Here is a 20,454-nt window from a genome sequence, read left to right as displayed (position 1 = left end):
CTGATTCATCACTTGGAACGTTCCTTGTAAGAATCTGGATCTAAAACGTTTCTGCGAGAATCTGGATCATACAAAATGGGCCCTTGCTTGCTTACAGTTATGGAGGATTTTGTTATGAGTAAATTGCATCCATCATACAACTTGTATGGTTGTATCACTTCAGTCCAACAACTTGTAAATTGTCCAAACTAATGAATGGACTTGTTAAATTTGTGCTTTTACGGTCATATGTATGCCATGAAGCGTGTTTTTCCAGTGGACAAAAAGGGGGCTACGATATTTGCCGAGGATGGATGGCAATCAGGTGCAAGATCAAACTGCCGAGGCAATTGACATGACACAGAATGCACCAACTAACCTAAGTCAGATAGAACCTCAATAATAATTTCGTGCTTATTCTGTGACTGTAATGAGCTACACACCAGCATGTTACTGGCATAGTATTGTGCCACTACTACTTTCTAGGAATCATTGAAGTTTGTTCCAATTTTTCGTTTAGATTTGGATTCATGTTAACCTTTGAATTTGTAGGTTCAGTGATATAATTATTAGTTCAAGTGAATTTAAGCTTTGTTTGATCTCTGAATAACCCATAAATAGGATGCCTGAATCTTCAGTATAAGTGCTCAGAATATTCAGAGGTTTGTTTTCAGTTTCCATGGGTGTGTACTAAGGATTCACTCTGATGATTGGTTTTTTGAAACGAATCTGATGATTGGTTTCATTGATTCCGTGGTGATATTAGTAAGTGCTTTATGATCACAAGCATAGCATGTCAGCTCTAAGTCTTTGATTGAGCGCCATAAAGAAAGAGAAGAATGCATCATGCATCTTTCAGCAAAGATAAATAACAGGACTGTGCATGCAAGTTCTGTGGGCTGCAGCGACCCGTGCACAAGCACAAGGAGATGGAACGGCTTCAGTCTTCAGGAATGTCAAATTGTTTAACTCTCTACCTCCTAAAATACGAACACGCTTCAGGAGTTGATGATCGATACAGTCGTTAGTGATCGCTACAGTCACGTAGGTCTCTACCATGCCAAAATACACTCTGTGGCGTACATTTGACTGTACACGCACACATTAACAAGTCCATGTATTAGTTTGCATATTTTGCAAGTTGTTGGACTAAAATGATACGACCATACAAGTTGTTGTATGACAGATGCAACCTAATAGCTAGTTTTCGTCCATTCCTGCGGTCCAGTTCTTGGAAAGCAAAGCAACTCCTCTGGACAGAAGTTGTAATCTTGTTCCATTTGATGCAACGGCGCTAAGCGTCTCCCAGTCAAAAAAAGGAACAAATAAATGCCACATATCAAAAATCACATTTCGAGATCTATTCAAACAGCATGTTCGCTTGTTGATTTCAGCCAGGACTTATCAGTCAGCCAACATTGTTTTCCTATCACAACAATCCAGTATCAACCAGACTTATCAGCCCAGAAACCAACCAACAAACAGGCCGAAATTCAACACACCCGGACCACAGCACAAAAGGAGATCCAGAAACGTCTTGATAAGATGGTTATGCAAATATGGGCAGACATAACGAAACCGGACAAATATTAGATGAGTTTATAGCTTGAATGCAACAACTGCACCAACCAACCTTCCACCATGAAATCAGTGGAGCATGTGATGCCTGCCTTGGTCCTGAGTTCTCACCTTCTCGACCACAAAACTTTAACCAGGAAGCAGCTATCTGCCTATTAGTTATCTCAGGAAGGATAAACCTCAAGAAACGTCAACTATTTGTCCATTATCAACAGAGGAAGGATGAACAAAGGACAGTCATAACAAAGACTGGTTTATCATCACCCTACAAGGCTACAACAGAAATAGTACAGTCTTCAACAACATTGCAAAAGCATCGGTCCCGAATTACACACAAAATAGATCCTTATGTCTTTGGGAAACTCGACATTTAACATAGCATACAATAGGAGGCAACAACAATCATCCAGGGAAGTCCTTCGCACAGCTGAACAGGTTCCAACCAAACATTCCTGAAAATGAGAAGAAAGCATTAGGCTAATTGGCAAAGCCGCATCAAAGTATATGCAGTAGTAACACTTAGAGACAAGGTATACAAGTAAAAGCAAGCATACTGTGACTTCACATGATGGAAAAGAACTCAGGATGGGAAATGCAAGAACTGATAATAGCAAGCACACTCCAGATACTGTCTAAAAACTTATAACAAGGAATGTGGCATTGGCCCCATAACCATACTATTTCTATGTTTCTTAGAAACTTTAATGCATCCTCCTTATAAGAAATAAATCAAAGCACCCTAGCCTAACATATTGTTAATCCTACAAGCTATGACTCCAAAGGTCAGCAGCTGAAGAAAATATGGAACCACAACCGTTTGACTATCTTGCTTGAACTTTGCACTCAAGAACAGTAAATATTCCCAGACAGCCAAGAGTGGTGGTGGCATGGCAAAATACAGGTTAGATTCAGAGAAAAAAGTCACAGAACATAAGCCTTAAACTACTGGTAGGGGAATTTTTTTAAAAAAAAAATCATAAAGTACCAGTCAAGCATAATTGAACTTAGCCCTTATTAATGGAAACCAAAATAATAAAAAAATAGCATTATCTGTCAGTACTTACAAGGAAAAGTTAGTATGGTCAGACTAAATGCAAGAAAAAGCTAACAGCTAAGCCATGAGAACTGAGAGAAGACTAACACAGCCTGAATGCAAGAATAGAATAAATTTATAGAGTATACAGCAAAAATGGGATCATGGATATGCTCGGCTAGTTTGAAGGGGCTACAAAGCGATATTACCAACACAAACATGATCATGATTGGTAGGCTCCAAATTGCAAGTAGCAAAAGATATCATGCTAGATTGATTGATGATAATTTCAGGAGCAAGAAAAGTAAGATACTTATGAATGTCCACAATGTATCTAGGTAATTTGATCCCCCCAGGTATCCACAGAAGTAAACCCAAAAAAAACCTTTTTCCTCAACGGCGTGTATACTTGTGTGAAAATACAAGTCAATTAACCATGCTTATTGGAAAAGATAAACACTATAGAGCAGCCAGTAGACTGGCAGAAATGAACTGTAACAAATATTTCAACTAACCCTTGTGTTCTGATGGAACCAACCGTCCCTCGTTTTCTAGGCCATAGTCCTACTGTGAGTTCAATATATTGTAGCAAATATTTCAACTAAAGCATTCATCGTATCTTTGAGCTCCTATTTTCAAGAATCATTTTACGGGCACATGCTACTAAGCTTAGTACATCAGATGCTCGAATGATTCATCTTTTTTCTTCTTTGAACTGTGTAAATGGTTACAGATGCTATTATATCTAATGTTAAAGCTGCACAATCCTACAAGAACATACTCGGTCACATTGAGGAAGAAATCTTAAATTGCATTGTCCAGCAGATATTTGAAATCAAGTGTTAATATGACATAGCATCCTTTCTCTGAGTAAATGTTAAATGCAATGCTCCCAGTTCCAATCAATAATGTATACAAAGCCTAAATAGGTGGAGCCAGTGCTCCTTACAAGGAATTGCAATGTACAACAAAGTCATCTTTACAAATTCATTTTTCCTAAATACATATTGAAAACCAAGATGATTACAAGGAGACCAGACTACCTGAGCTATACTAGCAAAATTTTACATTCCATGGTACTAGACAAGGACTCTATGTTACAAATCTTGCCTTAAACAATGCCATGTAGCTACAAAAGATCACAACAGGGAGAAAAAAAACAATTTTGTGTACATAACAAGTTACAAGAAGTGTAATGATACAAAAATACCGTTACATGATGTTAGCAGCATGTGACTACCAAACAGTACAATTAAAAAAGGGGGTTACAGTTGAAAAACAAACAGGGGATCAGATTAAGCTTCACTTACATCTCACATTCGTGCTACAACACATCGCCGGAGACACAAAATATTAGAACCACCACAGCCAGAAGCAGTAAGAAGATGCTAGCTGTTAACCACGCCAGTGTGCAAGTAAGATACGGTTCTGGATCATCGTTTGCCTCGACATTAGTAGCTCACCCAGCTATGACTACTGAGGTGTCATCCGCCTGCGCTTAGAGTGGTCAGCCTCCCTTGACCTGCTGCGTATCCCAGAAGACCTCCCCCTGTCCCAGTCCTCATTACGTTCTGAATCACGATCCCTGTGCCTGTGATAATCGCCATAGCGATCTCTGTCATCCCTATGCCTCTCTCTGTCCCTCTCCCTCTCTCTCTCCCTATCTCTGTCCCTCTCCCTGTCTCGATCTCGGTCTCTTTCCCTGTCACGGTCTCTTTCCCTGTCCCTGTCATAGTCACGATTCCTCTCTCGGTCCATGTCACGCTCATCCCGGTGCCTCCTCTCTGGCCACTCCTGTGCAGGGGGCGCATCCTTCTCCCTTTCACGCCTCCTCTCTGGTGCACCAGACCACTCCCTCTCTGGTGGCCTCTCTTTCCCATGGCTCCCTCCTTCTCCATACTGCTGATCAGAAGCTGCGTCATCCCCGTAACTTGATTGTTCCTCCCCACCCCAGGCTCCCATGTTGGGATCAGGCCACATTCCACCGGCACCCATTCCGCCCCGACCAAAGAAAGCTGGGTTAACATGTGGAGCAACCACCGGCGGGAATGGTTGCATCAGCCCAGGGAATGGCATAGCCCCTGGTCCACCAGGAAAACCGCCAAATCCACCACCCATCCTTCCCATAGCACCGTAACCAGCAGGATCAAAACCCTGCCCCAGCATTCCACCCGGCGGCATCATTGGTGGTGGCGGTGCAACCATCCCCCCATTCCCCATTATCCCACGGCCGCCACCAGCTGGGCCCATCCTATTCCTCATATTACCAACAGGGCCTCTATTCCCCATGCCTCCACCACCTCTTCCCCAATTTCCACCGCCTCCACCTGCTCCACCACCGGCACCAGGTCCAACAGTTCCTCCACGGCCTCCACCATAATTACCACCCACCTGTGGCCCTGCGGCACCACCGCCCCCTCTACCACCCTTCGGCTGCATATTCGATGTCTGTGCAGCCATAGCCTGCTGGCTCTTCACCTGCGCCTCGCCCATGCGACGAACGGAGTTCGGTGTGGCGAATGCCACAATACATGGACGGCCATTAAACGCGTGCCCGTTCATGCCCTCCTTGCAGGCAGCAGCTGCACCAGGGTCATAGAAATCGACCTGGCAGTAGCCCTTGGACTTGCCACTGGCCTTCTCGTCGAAGAACCTCACCTCCTTGACCGGACCATACTTGCTGAGCTCAGATTCCAGATCCGCGTCCGTCGTCCACCAGTGGAGTTCCCCCACGAACAGCGTCGTGCCGCCAGGACCGTCACCCCCACCAGCAGGGCCACCGTTCCCGACCACGATGGGGCCGCCGGCGAAGTTACCTCCAGGGCGGTTGATCCCATCTCCTTGCTGAATCTGGTGGTGCTGAGGCGGCGGAGGCGCGGGCGCGGCCGGCGGCTGAGGCGGCGGAGGGAGGTTGTTCTGGGCGGGAGGTATGCCAGGAGCAGGGACGGCCACCCCCGGGATGCGTACCTGCTGCTGCGGCGGTGGGACCTGCGGCAGCGGTGGTGGGAGGGTGTGGGCCGGCGGATGCAGCTGCTGCGGCGGCGGCTGCTGGGGCGGCGGAGGGAGCTGTTGCTGCTGGTGCTGGTGCTGCTGCGGCGGAGGGGCCTGCTGATTCGGAGGCGGCGGCGGCGGCGCCTGGTGGGAGGCGTGGAGGAAGCCGTCCCCGACGTTGACGTCGTTGTAGAGGTCGTCGAAGTCGTCGTCGTCGCCGTAGTACTGGTCGACGTCCTGGACCGCGGAGATGGCCTCGTTGCGGTGGAACGCCGGGTCGCCGTCGGGGTCCATGGCGGTGTCCTAGGGTTAGGGTTTTCCGGATCCGAGTGGGCGGAGGGAGGCAGGCGGGCGGGGAGGTGCAGGTGGAGCTGGGGTTGAAGTTGACACTCTTGGCGCGGGCGCTGTGGAGGTGGGGGCCCTGCTGTCGGTATGTTCGTTTGATAATGGGCTTCTATGATTCTATCCAATGGGCCGTAGCGTGCTGTGGGCTTATGACGAGTCTGTCAATCCCAGTAGAACTACGCTCAAACGTCGACATAACATCTTCTACACTCGGAAAAGCTCAAAAGATTGTTCCGAGGGAGGGAGCCAACTAAGGCCTTGTTCGGATCGAGTTTCCTTCGATAATTTAAATAGCGTCCGAATAGGGTTTTAACCAGGAACGGAAATAACCCAGCGGGCCCTAAGGCGAAAGGGAACCGACACTACTACAGATTTAGACATCACTGCCGACCCCATTACTGTCGGATTCGTGAGAACAGACAGTGATGTACGCTACCGAGCTTGAAAACAAGAAAATGATTGAGGCTGGGCTAAAACTGACACTGAAAGACCACATCACTGCCGGTTATTAATTCAAACCGGCAGTAATATCTATTTACTGTCGGTTGAATTACGGAACCGGCACTGGTGCATACTCCCGGACCCGAAAATTTTATTCATCCCCGTTAACTCTGCACGCCTCCCAACTCTATCTGCCGCTCCAACTCCCCCTCCCAACACCACTCCTCCTCACACCACACCACGGCAACCCGATAGACCACAGCAACACCACGCCTCCACTCCACACCACACTGCGCGGTCGTGCGGGGACCAGTGCGAGCACAGCCGCCGCTGGAGTTGACGTAGAGATGGAGGGGGAGGAGCGCCGCCGTGGGGAGGCCAGATCCGGCCTCCACGCCGCCGCCGGAGTAGGGGGAGGAGCGCTGCCGTGGGGAGGCCGGATCCGACCTCCACGCCGCTACCTTGGAGTCCACGCCGCTGCCGGCGTTGAAGGGGGAGGAGCGCCGCCGTGGGGAGAGGGCCACCGCCGCCGCTCGCCTGCGCCCGGATCCGGGGGTGAGGGCGAGGAGGAGCCCGGATCTGTCCTCCCCGCCACCGGATCCGGCTTCCCTGCCGCCGGATCCGGCCTCCTCACTCGCATCGCCTGAGAGAGAGAGAGAGGGAGGGGAGAGGGCCGTCACGCCGAAGGAGGAGGAGGCAACCGCGCGCGCCCGTCGAAGAAGGCCGAGGCAGCCGCACTGTGTCTCCGCACTGTGTCTCTCTGCACGATAATGTTGTGTGAATCAATTTGCTCCTTTTTCTGTGATGTAAGAATCGATTTGTGGATGGGTTGATTTGTGATGTGTTGAACCCTTCTCCTTCATCTGCGATGCATGAATCGATTTGTGGATGAATTTTTTTGATGTGTTGAATCCGTCCTTTATCTGTGATGAATGAATTTTTTTCTTGGATGAAATGCTTGATGCAGTGGCGGCGGTAGCCAGCGAGCATGGTGGCGGCAGCGGCGGTAACGAGCATGCTCCAGCCAACATGCTTGTTGGATTGCTTTTTTTTTTGTTTTTCTAAATCTTATCACTGCCGGGTGAAGCACCGGCAGCAGTAGCCAGTGAGCATCACTGTCGACATGCCACTGCCGGTTCAAAATCCAACAGTGAAGACGGATTTTGAACCGACAGTGATGTCGACAACTGGGGGATGTCGACAACTGGGGTAGTGCGGCTAAGGTGAGTGTGTGCTCCCGTCCGTGAAAACGTTGGTCCTCTCCTCCTTAGGTGGCTGCTTTTGGCTTTGGTTGCTTATGGGATCGATGTCGTTTCTTTGCACGATGATGTAGATTAGGTCCTAGTTTATCGAGCCTAGTGTGTTCGGATGGCGACAGCGAGGCAGTGGCTTCGATGGCGCCATGGATTACCAATTTCTGGTTGCTCTTGTACAGGAGTCTAGTGCTTCGGTGGCTTGGTTATGCGCATATGAAATAGTAAACTGTGGGTTTCGAAGTATGTGGATTTGGTGTCTCTTGTTGCCCTCCTGAGGCTAGCTCGGATCCATGGCCAAGGAGGCACGGGCGTGTCCCCGACCCATGGATTTTAGTGGTTTTCATTTACTTGCCTCTATGGGCGGGGCTCTTTGCGGATCTCTTCGAAGCTTTCGAGCCATGGTGTCTTCTTTGGTTTGGGGGTGCTGGCATCATATCCCCTACCGTCAAACCTGGGCTTCGTCAGTAATGGCGATGGTGGTGGATCTTGACAATAGTGGTCATCGTTATCAGATTTGAGACACTCTTTATTTTGGGTGTCTTTTATTCAGAAAAAAAGAAAGAAAGAAACTAACTCACGAATCACTGTCATTGGACTAGAGGTACCGAGTTATTTCTTCCTACATATAACACCTGGACATCCTAGATAGCTTTGATGGTATCTGCATTTCACCGAGGAGCATGAACAGAAGCACAAACTCGAAGTGACACTGACACTGTGGTCAAGTCTGGTCAAGCTCGCAAACATGTCTGCATACAGCCGCAGGATCTGAGAGAGGGCACGACGGTTGCAAACAAACAGGCCAAAAATACCCGCCCTTTTCCCCCGCGGGCCTCCGCATGGTGCGCGCCACCCACCGGGCACCGCCACCGTCGCAGGCGCACGAGAGGAGCCCATGCATGCATGCAGCACGACACGACGCGCAGAGAGACCCCCAAACATAGCCACTGACTCCACCGCGTTTCTCTCGCCGGCCGGCACGTTCCCCTTCGTCGTCGCCTATATAGCTCCCGCGGCGACGCTAGCAGCTTCCATGTCGTGACACTTCACACCAGCCAGGAAACGATCGAGCGAGCACAGGCACGCACGCACCATGGCCCGCGCTCTCGCCCTCGCCGTCTTCCTCCTCCTCGTCGCCTCCGCCACCGTGGCGTTAGCCGTGGAGGCCCCGGCCACCTCGCCGAAGCATTCGGCCTCCACGCCATCGAAGGCGCCCAGCACGGCGCCCGACAAGTCCGAGAAGGCCCCCACGGTGTCGCCTGAGAATGCTGCGGCGACGCCCAAGGCAACCCCCGCCAAGGCCCCGGCGGCGGCCACCAAGTCAGAGGAGTCGCCTTCCGAGGCGCCCGCCTCCGGGTCCGGCGCCGCGTCGTCACCTAGCGAGAGCGGCGCGTCGGAGACGGCCCCCACCGGTGCCCCCAAGGACTCGTCGGCCAGCCCTTCCGCATCCCCGTCGGGAGAAGAAGCCGCCGCGTCGCCCGACAGCAGCAGCGGCGGTGCCGCCTCCGAAGAACCTTCTGCCAGCGAGGCCGGTGGCGCCGCCGAGGAGCCGTCGACGGCCGAGGCCGGCGGCGCATCCGCTGACAGCCCGCCCGAGCCTGCCCACGCTTCGGACTCACCAGCGGAGTCTCCTGGCCCGGCCGCTGATCACGAGAGCAGCAGCCCCGGCATGGGCATCGGTGTCGCCGCGACAATGCTTGCCGCGGCCGCCGCCTCCGCGATGCTTTCTTTCTAGACGTCCGCGGTGGCTCCGATGGCATGCCACTATCCCAGAGCAGGACAATAGTGTCGGTTCAAAACAACCCATCAGTGTCGGATTTCGAATCGGCATAACCAAACCGACAGTGATGAGGATTGGTTCCTACAAACCGGCAGCGTTCTGCAACCTCACTGTCGGTCCTTTACACAACCCGGCAGAGTTCAGTTCCACCGACACTGCCGGTTCATGAGACCACCCGGCAGTGTAACCTCGAACATCACTGTCGGTTTGTATCTTTAGCCGACAGTGTTGTCGTAACCAGCACTGCCGGTTTGGGACAAGACCCGGTAGTGATGTCTAAACCAACGCTGTCGGTTTGTGGCTCAAGCTGGCAGTGCCATCTTGGCCATCAGTGTCGGTTTGTTGCTAACCGGAAGTGATGACCCATTCGTATTTTATTGTTTTATAATTTATTTTAATTTATATATTTTTCGTGGAATCGGGTTTCGCTTTATATACGCTACGTAGACGATTGGTCTATTAATATTAAATATTACAAATGTTATGGTTACAGTTCAAATGTTCTTATCAAGATCTTGATCCCTCAAAATAAAAAAAGAAATTATTTGATAAGATGAAGCATGCTTCTCGGACTTCTTACAATAATCTAGCGAGCCGCTCTGGGCCATACTAGTCCTTGAATTTCACGGATTGTGCAATGAAAAATACTTCATCTTTTTCTAATACCTTAGCTAAGATAAATTTTGCCAGCTCCGATTGTAGTGCGATGATCTCTGGTGCGATGATCTCCATGTCTAACAATCTTTTGTGGTTATATTTCTTACGCTGTTGTTCAAAAAAGATGATATCCAAAGAGGAATCAGTAAATTATTTTGTTGAATTATTAATAGACATAAATGAAATGGGGATTATACACACCAACTTATCTGCTTCTTCCGATTTCCCGTCGATGTAGCGAAGCATTGCCCACATTAAATAAAACCTGCATTCATTGTTTTTCGCCGGCTGTTTTAGGTACTTCCCCCTCCATTTCGACAACCTTGAATGAGACATGCGTCCCACCGATATGTCTTCTTCGGACACTGTACAATATTAAAAGGAGAAACATTAGAAAGCCGTATGTGTGATTAGAAAATAATATATTATTAGGATCGCTTACTAATTGATTAGTGTGTGTGGCTACATAGTCACGTGGTACCAAAGTTACCTGGCCATCTCAGTCATTTTGACCCAGCTCGAGTAGGCCGGACGGGGTCCATGGCTGCTCGTTCTCACCGTCCTGTTTGACACCGTCACCGTTTATCGGATCATGCGGCTCTTTTGCCCCAGCGATATCAGTCGCTTCTTGTTGTCGATCTGTTCTTCGGCGATGGGGTAACAGGCGACGATGAGTCATGGCTGTGACACGATCGTGGTTAGTTTTGACTGCAGACAACTACTAATAGCATATGCAAAAATAAAGAGAACAGAAACTTAGCATCAAACACAAACAACAAAAAGATGTAGCAATTCCAAAAATGAGATGGAACCTAGTTGGGGAAGCTACACAGAAAACTAACTCATTGCAAGTGGTCACCCAAGTCTCAAAAAAGGTACAAAACCAGTTCCTATCCAGTCTTCTGATGACACCAACTAGGATACAACATCATCAAAACCATCACGAGATAACACATGTTGCTGCAAATTAATACATGTACTGCAATTTTACACCTTCTATATTATACCAAGCGGCTTTGATTTAACTGTCGTACCTGAATTACGGTGCATGTTAACCGGGCAACAAATTTTAACAAACTATTACTTCTAATTCACACCACGGTATGAAAACACGCACAATTCATTCCACCACAATCTACTCTCGTATGTAATTGAAGCTCGTATGCAAGAAGGAAGGGGGAGGGCAGAGCCCAAGTTGGCCTCGGCTAACCTAATGGGCATTTTATCAAACACATAGTGGGCAGTGAGCCACGCACTCATCGCGGGGGGTGGGGAAGCAGCTGTCCGTGCGCTCCTAAAGGCCTCGGTGGTGGGAGTGTAGGCGTGGAGGAGGTGGGGCACGGCCGGCGTCGTGGATGAGGAACGAGGGCATGAACGGTGCGGTGCTCCGGCGTGGGGCGGTGGACGGCGTCACGGGCGCTGGCGTGGGACTAACGGGGACGCATCGAGGGGACGCATGGGCATCGGAGTCGAAGAAGAGGAGCGCGGGGCTAGGAACGGTGGCGCGGGGGGCGGTGGTGCCCGTCGACGCGGGGTGGTGCTCCGGCGGCGCAGGGGGAGGGGTTGGCACGGGGTTGAAATGACTTTGGAAAATTTTACCCCACGCCTTGCTTTTATCCCAATGGCTCATCACTGCCGGTTGCAAGGTCTAAACCGACAGTGATGAGGCAACATCACTGTCGGGCCATGCCTGGACTCGATAGCGATGGGGGTGCAGCGGTTACGGGTTAAGTAGCATATCTTTTCCCTTTCTTTTGAAATCCTCCGACTAGCGCAACGGTTAAGACCACGCAATATAGCCCCCGAGACCCGTGTTCGAGTCCCAAACGGCCCAATTTTTTTGGTTTAATTTTATAAATTATTAAGTGCTCTAAAAGGTCAAAAAGAAAAAAGAAAATAAGCCTTGACACATCTCCTATACCAGCGTAGCGGTTAAGACTCAGAACTCTAGTCCCCGAGACCTGAGCTCGAACTCGAGGGCTGGCACAATTTTTTTAAATTTTTTATAAATCACTGCCGGTTTTTAAAATGAACCAACCGTGATAACTAGCATCACTGTCGGTTTTGTCTCATCACTACCGGTTTTTTGAAATTAACAGTGATGTTTATATATATAAAAATTTCCTTTTATATACTGAATAAATAGAAGCATGTGTATTCCTATGTCGAAATGGCTTAATTTTTTTTTGGCAAGCATGTACACCCAAAGTAAGACCCCACACAGGATCTTAGATTTTTCTGATCAGTTTTTTTGTTTATTATATTTTTCTGTGTGTTGAATAAGACAAAAGATGGTGAATTTCATCTTGGACCCAATAGATTTTTTTCATCGACCTCCACAAAATCTGGATTTCGCCCCCAACGGCTACTTTCTCAGTGGGGCTTATAAATAGACCTCCATCCGACCATTTAAGAGGATGGAGCTGAGGAAACATATAAGGGTGTTGATACACCATTTTAGTGATCTCCACTTGCATAGTGCTTAGTGATTCATTAGGTGATTAGCGTAGGTGCTTTGTGAAGTGCTTAGGTTGATTAGACCACCGCTTATGCGCTTGCTCTAGGTTTAGGGCTAGTGTTTAGTGAGGTTTACAACCTTTTGCCACTCAGTGCTTGTGCGCACCATTGTTGTACATCAAAGGGCTTGTAATCTTACGAGATCACACCAACCGCGTTTGTGGTGTGGCCACCACCGTGTACCGGAGGGAACAAGGCCCGCGGTGATTCGGCCGGAAGCTTGATAGTGAAGACGGCGGGGAGCGGTCTGGGAAAGGCTTGCTGGAAGGTACACCGACGACCCACTTGCGCGTGGGGATGGCCCGGGACTATCCATGGAGTTACCGAATCGAGAGCTTGGCCCTTGCGAGGGGCTCCAACGAGGACTAGGGGGAAGCTTGCACGCTTCTCGATACCTTGGTAAAAATACCGGAGTCGTCGACGGGAGTTTGCATATCTCTACCTTACTCTTTAACTTCTACATTTATATTGTTTGTATAATTCCTTTTGCGGTAGAGATAGCAACACACTAGCAAAATCGTAGTTGCACATTTAGATAGTTTATCTTTTTGCATAGGTTTTGCTAAGGTTAATAAAAGAGGCCATAGTTTAGAGTTAGACTTTTAAGTTGCCTAATTCACCCCCCTCTTAGGCATCACGGTCCCCTTTCAGGTTCATCTCCCGGCGGTGCGGGTACTCGGGGCTCAATATACAGATATCCCCCACCTTCTTTCCTCTCACCTCATCTCCATGATGAGGGGCGGTCTCACCGGGCCTACAGGACGGCCCAACACGGCTAAGGCCACATCCAATGCTATATGGCTGGTAGTCTAAGAGTCCACATCCGTGCAATGCATCCAGATCAACTCTGCTAGTGGCATTGCAGGTTGTTAGGTTACCTACAGGAGTGACGACTTCATCTAACATAAAGCACAAACCACTGCTTAAGTCCACGTTATAGGATTGTAGCCAGCCGAGTCATGCACTTTTGTCAGAACCAAAAGAATCTCTCGTGATAGAGAGGACTACAAAGCAACATTTCTATTGTATAGAATAGGTGTATTGGTCTGCATTGAGAGTTTGATAGCCTCAAGTGTTAGGCTACGTTTGGTTGCGCTCCAACCACCTCCGGCTCCTTCCCAGACCAACACGAAACCAGGAGGAGCTGGTAGAGTCACACTTTTGGGGCTCCGCCACAGGAGCGGGAGCCAGCCGAAGCCCCACCAAACGCGCCCTTACTCGTTTCAGTGAACATCAACTTTTTAACGAGATCTGCTTTTAATGAGATCTACATTACTGCCATGACATGATTTAGTAATAAGGTTGTACCGATCGACTACCCATAGAGCCATTTGCCCGTGCCATGTGCGGTGATGCTCATTTGGCCATCTTTAACCACTAGTTGCGGTGTGTGGCTTCTTTGTTTCTTCACACTAGTCTACTTGGGCGATGGCCGAGACTCCTGCATGCGTGACCCTGTTCGAGTTGTGCGAGGGCGTGACCACGCGGCAATAGGAGCTTGGCACGCCTAAAGTCCATTTTTGGCCCACCAACTATGGCTGTAGTTTTTTTCTAGACCTCTAACTTGAAAACCAGACACGTGTAGTCTCTTAACTCTCAAAACCAGTTAAAATTGGCCCTTGCGCCCATTCGACCGCGGTTTTCGCCTAGTCAACCCACCTGTCAGGGACCAATATTAGGGTACCCGAAGAGGAGGAGCTAATGACCATCAACGTTGATTCATCTGCATGATCGAGAGCGCGACTACACCGCTTGCCGGGTCACTCCTCGTTCATCCACTGAGACCATGGGCCCCGCCTCAAGCTGACTCCCGAGGGCTGGCTCCACATCGCTCGACGTCTGAGGGTAGACTCCGTCTGGCCTAACCCCCAAGGGCTGGCTCCGCCTCGCTCGATGTCTGGGGCGGGCTCTGCCTTGCCCGACGTTTAAAGGCTGTCTCCACCTCATCCGACCCTCGAGGGCTGGCTCTGCCTCGCCCAATGTCCGAGGGCTGGCTCCGCCTAGCTCGATGTCTAAGGGCAGACTCCACCTCGCCCGACATCTATGCGCTGCTCCTTCATAACTACACGTGCAGATAAGGTAGGGCACTCAAGTCAACCGCAATACCAAGGACCATACCCTGCATGCCTATAGGAAAGTACCATCAGGATATGACAAGACAGGCGCTTTAAGCCCTTCTAGGCATGTCAGAACCTAAACAGTGTTGTAGGCGTCGACATTTGTCTTACAGTGTTGTGGGCGCCGCCATTTGCCCTCGGGCATGGATCCTAACGGAATCATACGACAACCACTACGGTGTAGGAGGGAACTTGCATCATCTACGATAGCGGACATGTGGTCATTGCACCGTCTACTCCCCGTAGGGCCATAGATCAGCACCCTGGTCCATTGCGCTGCCCGTCAGGGTGGGATGGGACATGACCACTTGCTAATCAAGCCAGAACATGGCATCATCGGCGGACAAACGCCTAGCACAGACCTATTAGGATTAGCGAACATGCACCCAGCATGGAGCTATCCCTAGCACCATCTACCGTGTCAGTGGGGCTCGCTCAGAGGAAAAGGAAGACCCAGCATCTCGATAGGACCTCCTTTGCCTCTGATTTTTCTTCTTTCTCCTATCTGTAATCCTTGCTTCCTTTTGGTCTATAAAAGGGGAAGGCAGGACACCCCACTAAGGGGATCGATCAATTAGACACACCACACATTGCATCACACATAGCTGAGCAACAACCAAGCTCTCAATGCCCATTTGACCTTTTCATAAGAGACTTGGGACCTATCCCTCTCTCGCCCATTTATAACCCCTACTATGAACTTTTCAGTGCTAATAACACGAGAAGCAACCACAAACTAGACGTAGAGACATTTCGCCTGAACCAGTATAAACCTTGTGTCTTTTAGCACACCATCTGGGCCAGATGCGCAAATAAACAAATTTACTCGTTGGTGTTTACTCGAAACACCGATAGTTGGCGTGCTAGGTAGGGGACCTTTGCGCGTTCTGACATTAACATTAGGACACGGATGGCTAGCCATGGTATCAGCTGGGTCCTAGGTGCACACGTGTGCTTTGGGGACCTAGACTTCATCGTCACGGTGGGAGGATAGTTGGCGTTGGCTCATGCCGCCATCCAACCTCTTCCCTCTATCGGCCTCAACTATGAGAGGCTCGAGTGCTAGCTCGGCATCTCCCTAGGACCCCAGCCATCTAGGGAGGACCCACACCGCCTCACCTTCTCTGACACCAATGACATGGTACGGCTCACCGGAGGAGAACCCCTCTCTCCAGAACACCACATACGGAGCACCCCGACAGTGCTTCCGTTCGGTCTCTACAACGCCACGGCGACCGTTAGCCACCTTATGGCACAACACATGGTCCCACCTCCCACAAATGTTGAATTCATGGGGTGATTGAACACGTCATGGAATCTTTCCACGACCTCCTAGCAGAGGAGCTAGAGTCGCCCTCTGGCTCTAACTCTAGCTGGGGAAACCATCACCCCTCTCGTGAATGCTTCATGATGGGTACCCCGAGGGGCATGTCGAAAGCATCCATGAGGGGGAGGCTACCCTAGCAAATGGCCTTGACAATGAGGTCGAGAGGGAGATAGCGGCCCCGCCACGCATGCTGATGGAGTAGCTGAAAGCCTAACACCGAGAGATCGAGGAAGCGTGACTCCAGCTCGAGCAGGAATGCGTGGAGCTCGATCGGGAGATCAAGCGCCGTGGAGATGGTGGGCGCACCTGCGCCATGGCCCGCAACATGAACCGGAGGATCATCGCATACGATGAAGCCCTCCATCGCTTCACCCAGGCAAGCCAGAACATCGCCGCCACCGTCGCCTTGCTCCATGGCCTTCCAGAGGCCGCGATGCTAGAGGATCATCGGGCCCACCATGAGATTCACACACTGCTCGAGCGTGCGGCGACACAGCAGGCCAAAAGCTCATTGTCTCGGCGATGCAAGCTCGACGCTAGCCAGTGCACGCCCTCGGAGCGTCCTAGTAGGGACGTGTCGGTCCACCAGGAACCACAAGGAAGTAGGCAGCACACCATGGTCCCGGTGCGTCAGCGTCTTGGCCGCAACCATGACGCGCGCAACACCCTCGACACTTGTAGATGCGCCTATGATGACCCGAGAGAGGGAGCCAAACACAGCTATCACCCTCGTCGTGGTGGACGCTATGACCGTGACGAGGACCGAAGCCCAAGCCCTGGCCTACCCGCTAAGGTACCGACTACCAACCAATATCCTAAAGTACTTTGGGGAAACAAACCCCAGACTATGGCTCAAAGACTATCGGCTTGCCTACCAAGTTGGTGGTGCGGATAATGACAACTTCGTTATCCGCAACATTCCATTGTTCTTGGCCAATTCGGCAAGAACCTGGTTGGAACACCTTTCATCCAACAGAATCTAAAGTTGGGCGGACCTGAAGGAGATCTTTGTGGGAAACTTCTAGGGCACATACAAGAGCCCTAGAAACCCATGGAACCTCAAGAATTGTTGGCAGAAGGCCAGAGAAACCCTCTATGGGTACATTCGGCGCTTCTCTCGGCAATGCAATGAACTCCCTAAGGTAGCCGACGCTGACGTTATAGGAGCTTTACTATTCAGTACCACCTACGAGTCTCTGGTTCACAAGCTAGAACATAAGGGCCCACGAACCACCAAGGAACTCCTCGACATCGCCACCAGCCACGCCTCAAGCAAAGAAGCGGCCGGAGCCATCTTCGATCGCCTTGATGGCAAGGTGAGGTGAGACGAGGACGCCGACGAAGGCACCTCCAATCATCCCACCAAAAAGAAAAACAATAAGCAACGGCATGAGGGCTCGCTCATGGCTGCCACTGACCGGAGAGGTGGTCGGAAGCCCACGGAGGGCACTCCGAACCATTTCAAAAAACTACTCGAGGGGCCATGCCCAAACCATGCTTTCCTGGTCAAGCATCTGTACAAGGACTACAGCCTCATGTGGCAGTTCTTGTCCAGAGGATCCAATAGAGGGGAGCATGGAAAGGACGATGGCTTTCCAACACCGGATGGCTGCCTCATGATCTTCGAAGGACTGGAGGCCTACAACTCGAAGCGCCACTAGAAGATCGCATGCCACGAGGTCTATGCGACCAAACCGACCACACCTACCTTCCTCCGATGGTCAGAATCCATCATAACCTTCGACCAGATCGACCACCCAAAGAGCGTCCCACAACCAAGGAGATATCCACTTGTGGTTGACCCGATCGTCGGTACGAAGCACATCACCAAGGTATTGATGAATGGGGGCAGCGGCCTCAACATCCTATATGTCGAGACGCTCGATGCCCTAGGCATCGACCGAGCGCGTGTCCGGCCAACTGTCGATGTTTCACCACCGATAGCCTGCCACGAGGGTACCTGGGTAGTATGTTCGGGCTTCAGTGTATGCAGAACTCGACGGTAAACACAAGAGACAGTCTATTTATCCTAGTTCGGACCCTCGATCATGATCGAGTAATAGCCCTACGTCTAGTCGGTGTTAGCCTTTGCGTTGGATTGATTGTTAGTGTTGTGATGTGTTCCCTCTTTTCTCCTCCTTCTCTAGGAACTCTGCCCTCCTTTATATAGTCAAGAGACCAGAGTCCTAGTCGGTTTACAATATAGAGTCCTAGTAGGATTATAGGGTAATATTACTACTAGGATTACATGGGACGAATCCTAATCAAACTAGATCTTCTCTCTTCCTTGTGGTGTATCTCGTGGGTCCCGCATCGACAAGCCCCTGAGCACTTCATGGTTGAACTCCGAAAGCCTTGTCTTGTTCCTCTAGGTCTTGCCGAGCAGGAACAAGCATCGCCCAAGTGCTTTCTTGAGTGAAACCATGTAGCGCTTCTTGGGATCTTCGAGTGGTGTGTGCCTTTTTGAAGAAAAAAATACTCCCATCTTGGTGTAGCCCCCGAGCCTCTTGCTATTTGGAACAAGGAGCTGGAGGGTCTTGTCTTGAAATTGCTCTAATTCTTCATCGAAGGGCTCCCGAGCATATACCCAGGTTCTTTATAAAAAAGAACTCGGATATAGCTCGGTCCAGGTTCTTTTTGTCGTGAGGCCTTGAAGTGGTCTGTTTTGAAGAAGTCTTCTTGGTGACATGTGCTTTTTTGAAGAAAAAAGTGCACTCACTGAGTGTAGCCCCCGAGCCTCTTGCTATTTAGAACAAAAAGTTGGAGGGTCTTGAATCTTATGTTGTTTGAAAACTCCTGTCTTGAAGAAGTCTTTTGAGTGATGTGCGCTTTTTGGAAGAAAAAGTGCACTCACTGAGTGTAGCCCCCGAGCCTCTTGCTATTTGGAACAAAAAGTTCGAGGGTCTTGAATCTTATGTTGTTTGAAAACTCCTGTCTTGAAGAAGTCTTCTGAGTGATGTGTGCTTTTTGGAAGAAAAAGTGCACTCACTGAGTGTAGCCCCCGAGCCTCTTGCTATTTGGAACAAAAAGTTGGAGGGTCTTGAATCTGAGTTGTTCAAAGAACTAAAAACCTCTTCTGAGGATATATAGGATCTTGTAGACATTCTCAAGGGTGTATCCAATTAACATGTGAACTGCAGTATGCTATCCATATATCATTGCAAGTCAACACAGTTGCGCCACCGAGTACTTTCCATAATTAGCTTGCATGCTTGATGTCTTCTTGCTTGCTGCTGTATGTCATGCATCTTCCTTTGTTTCGCTTGAGTAATGAAAGTATATATAAATATGCACGTGCATCCTCATATTCGTGCTCATCTTGCTGACGTAAAATCTTCTCGTTCGATCATGATCCAGTCCAAGTAAGGCAACCTAGATAATCCATCAAAAGGCTTCGGGTGGGCAGTCCCCTCACCGGAGACCCCATATCACCCCACCTTAGAATTTCCAAATCACTGCAACAAGGTTGACCTTAGCTGTCGAGTAGTTGATCACCCCAACCAAGTAGTCGATCACCGCGGCCGAGTAGTCGGACGTCCTAGCGACTTGTAGAGCAGCAACCGAGTAAGACAGCGTGGGGCATGTGTCTCACCCAATGAAGTAGTGGCCAAGTAAGGCAGCCAGCGATGGGCGAGCTCCTTATTTGATGACGTGGTCCAGAAAATGGTTCCCTTTCCGGTGAGTAGGCTTCACGGATTAAAGCCTCAGCACCTAGGTAAATCAACTGTAGTAGAGCCATAGAGGTATATGGATAATATCCAGAGATATATGATGATTAAAGAATATTTGAAAACATATTAAACCATGACTTAGCTTGATTGACGGCCGCGCAGTAGAATCAGCGCGTGATCCTGGCATTTTGCGCTCAGGAGACCTCGGTGGTTGTAGCCCCCGAGCATTAGCTTGCGAGTACTTGGACCTGAGCTATCGAGTAGTTGGTCACCGCAGCCAAAGTAGTCAGAAACTGTGATGAGTAGTCAGACAACTGGCTTGTTTCAGCCATTTTGCTTTTTGGTTCGGGTGTTAGCTTATTAGCTACCCTCATCGGCGGGCTCAAGCATCTTTTCAGCTCTTTTGCTCTCAGTCGATATGCTCAGGCTCAATTTTAGCCATTTTGCTTTTGGTTTGGGTGTTAGCTTATTAGCTACCCTCATCGGCGGGCTCAAGTATCTTTTCAGCTCTTTTGCTCTCAGCCGGTATGCTCAGGCATAATTTCAACCATTTTACTTTTTTGTTTGGGTGTTAGCTTATTAGCTACCCTCATCGGCGGGCTCAAGCATCTTTTCAACTCTTTTGCTCTTGGCCGATATGCTCAGGCATAATTTCAGCCATTTTGCTTTTTGGATCGGGTGTTAGCTTATTAGCTACCCTCATCGCCGGGCTCAAGCATCTTTTCAGCTCTTTTGCTCTCAGCCGATATGCTCAGGCTCAAT

The 20,454-nt window shown here is 49.7% G+C and overlaps 2 protein-coding genes across 2 annotated transcripts; one reads left to right on the top strand and one right to left on the bottom strand.

Moving 5' to 3' along the window:
• Window positions 1-1,737: 1,737 nt before the first annotated feature.
• LOC136499236 (uncharacterized) lies at window positions 1,738-5,969 on the bottom strand. The gene is made up of 2 exons (XM_066494948.1): window positions 3,901-5,969; window positions 1,738-2,009 (listed from the first exon to the last, which is right to left on the bottom strand). Exon 1 carries the CDS (start codon window positions 5,873-5,875, stop codon window positions 4,064-4,066), a length of 1,812 nt encoding a protein of 603 aa, XP_066351045.1. The 5' UTR covers window positions 5,876-5,969; the 3' UTR covers window positions 1,738-2,009; window positions 3,901-4,063.
• Window positions 5,970-8,673: 2,704 nt separating this feature from the next.
• On the top strand, window positions 8,674-9,889 carry LOC136502201 (classical arabinogalactan protein 6-like). The gene has a single exon (XM_066497667.1). The coding sequence runs from the start codon at window positions 8,717-8,719 to the stop codon at window positions 9,356-9,358; it is 642 nt and encodes a 213-aa protein (XP_066353764.1). The 5' UTR covers window positions 8,674-8,716; the 3' UTR covers window positions 9,359-9,889.
• Window positions 9,890-20,454: the final 10,565 nt, after the last annotated feature.

This window comes from Miscanthus floridulus, chromosome 13 (assembly GCF_019320115.1).
Source record: "Miscanthus floridulus cultivar M001 chromosome 13, ASM1932011v1, whole genome shotgun sequence".
Taxonomy (NCBI): Eukaryota; Viridiplantae; Streptophyta; class Magnoliopsida; order Poales; family Poaceae; genus Miscanthus; species Miscanthus floridulus.
This window is presented reverse-complemented; position numbering and strand designations above follow the sequence as displayed.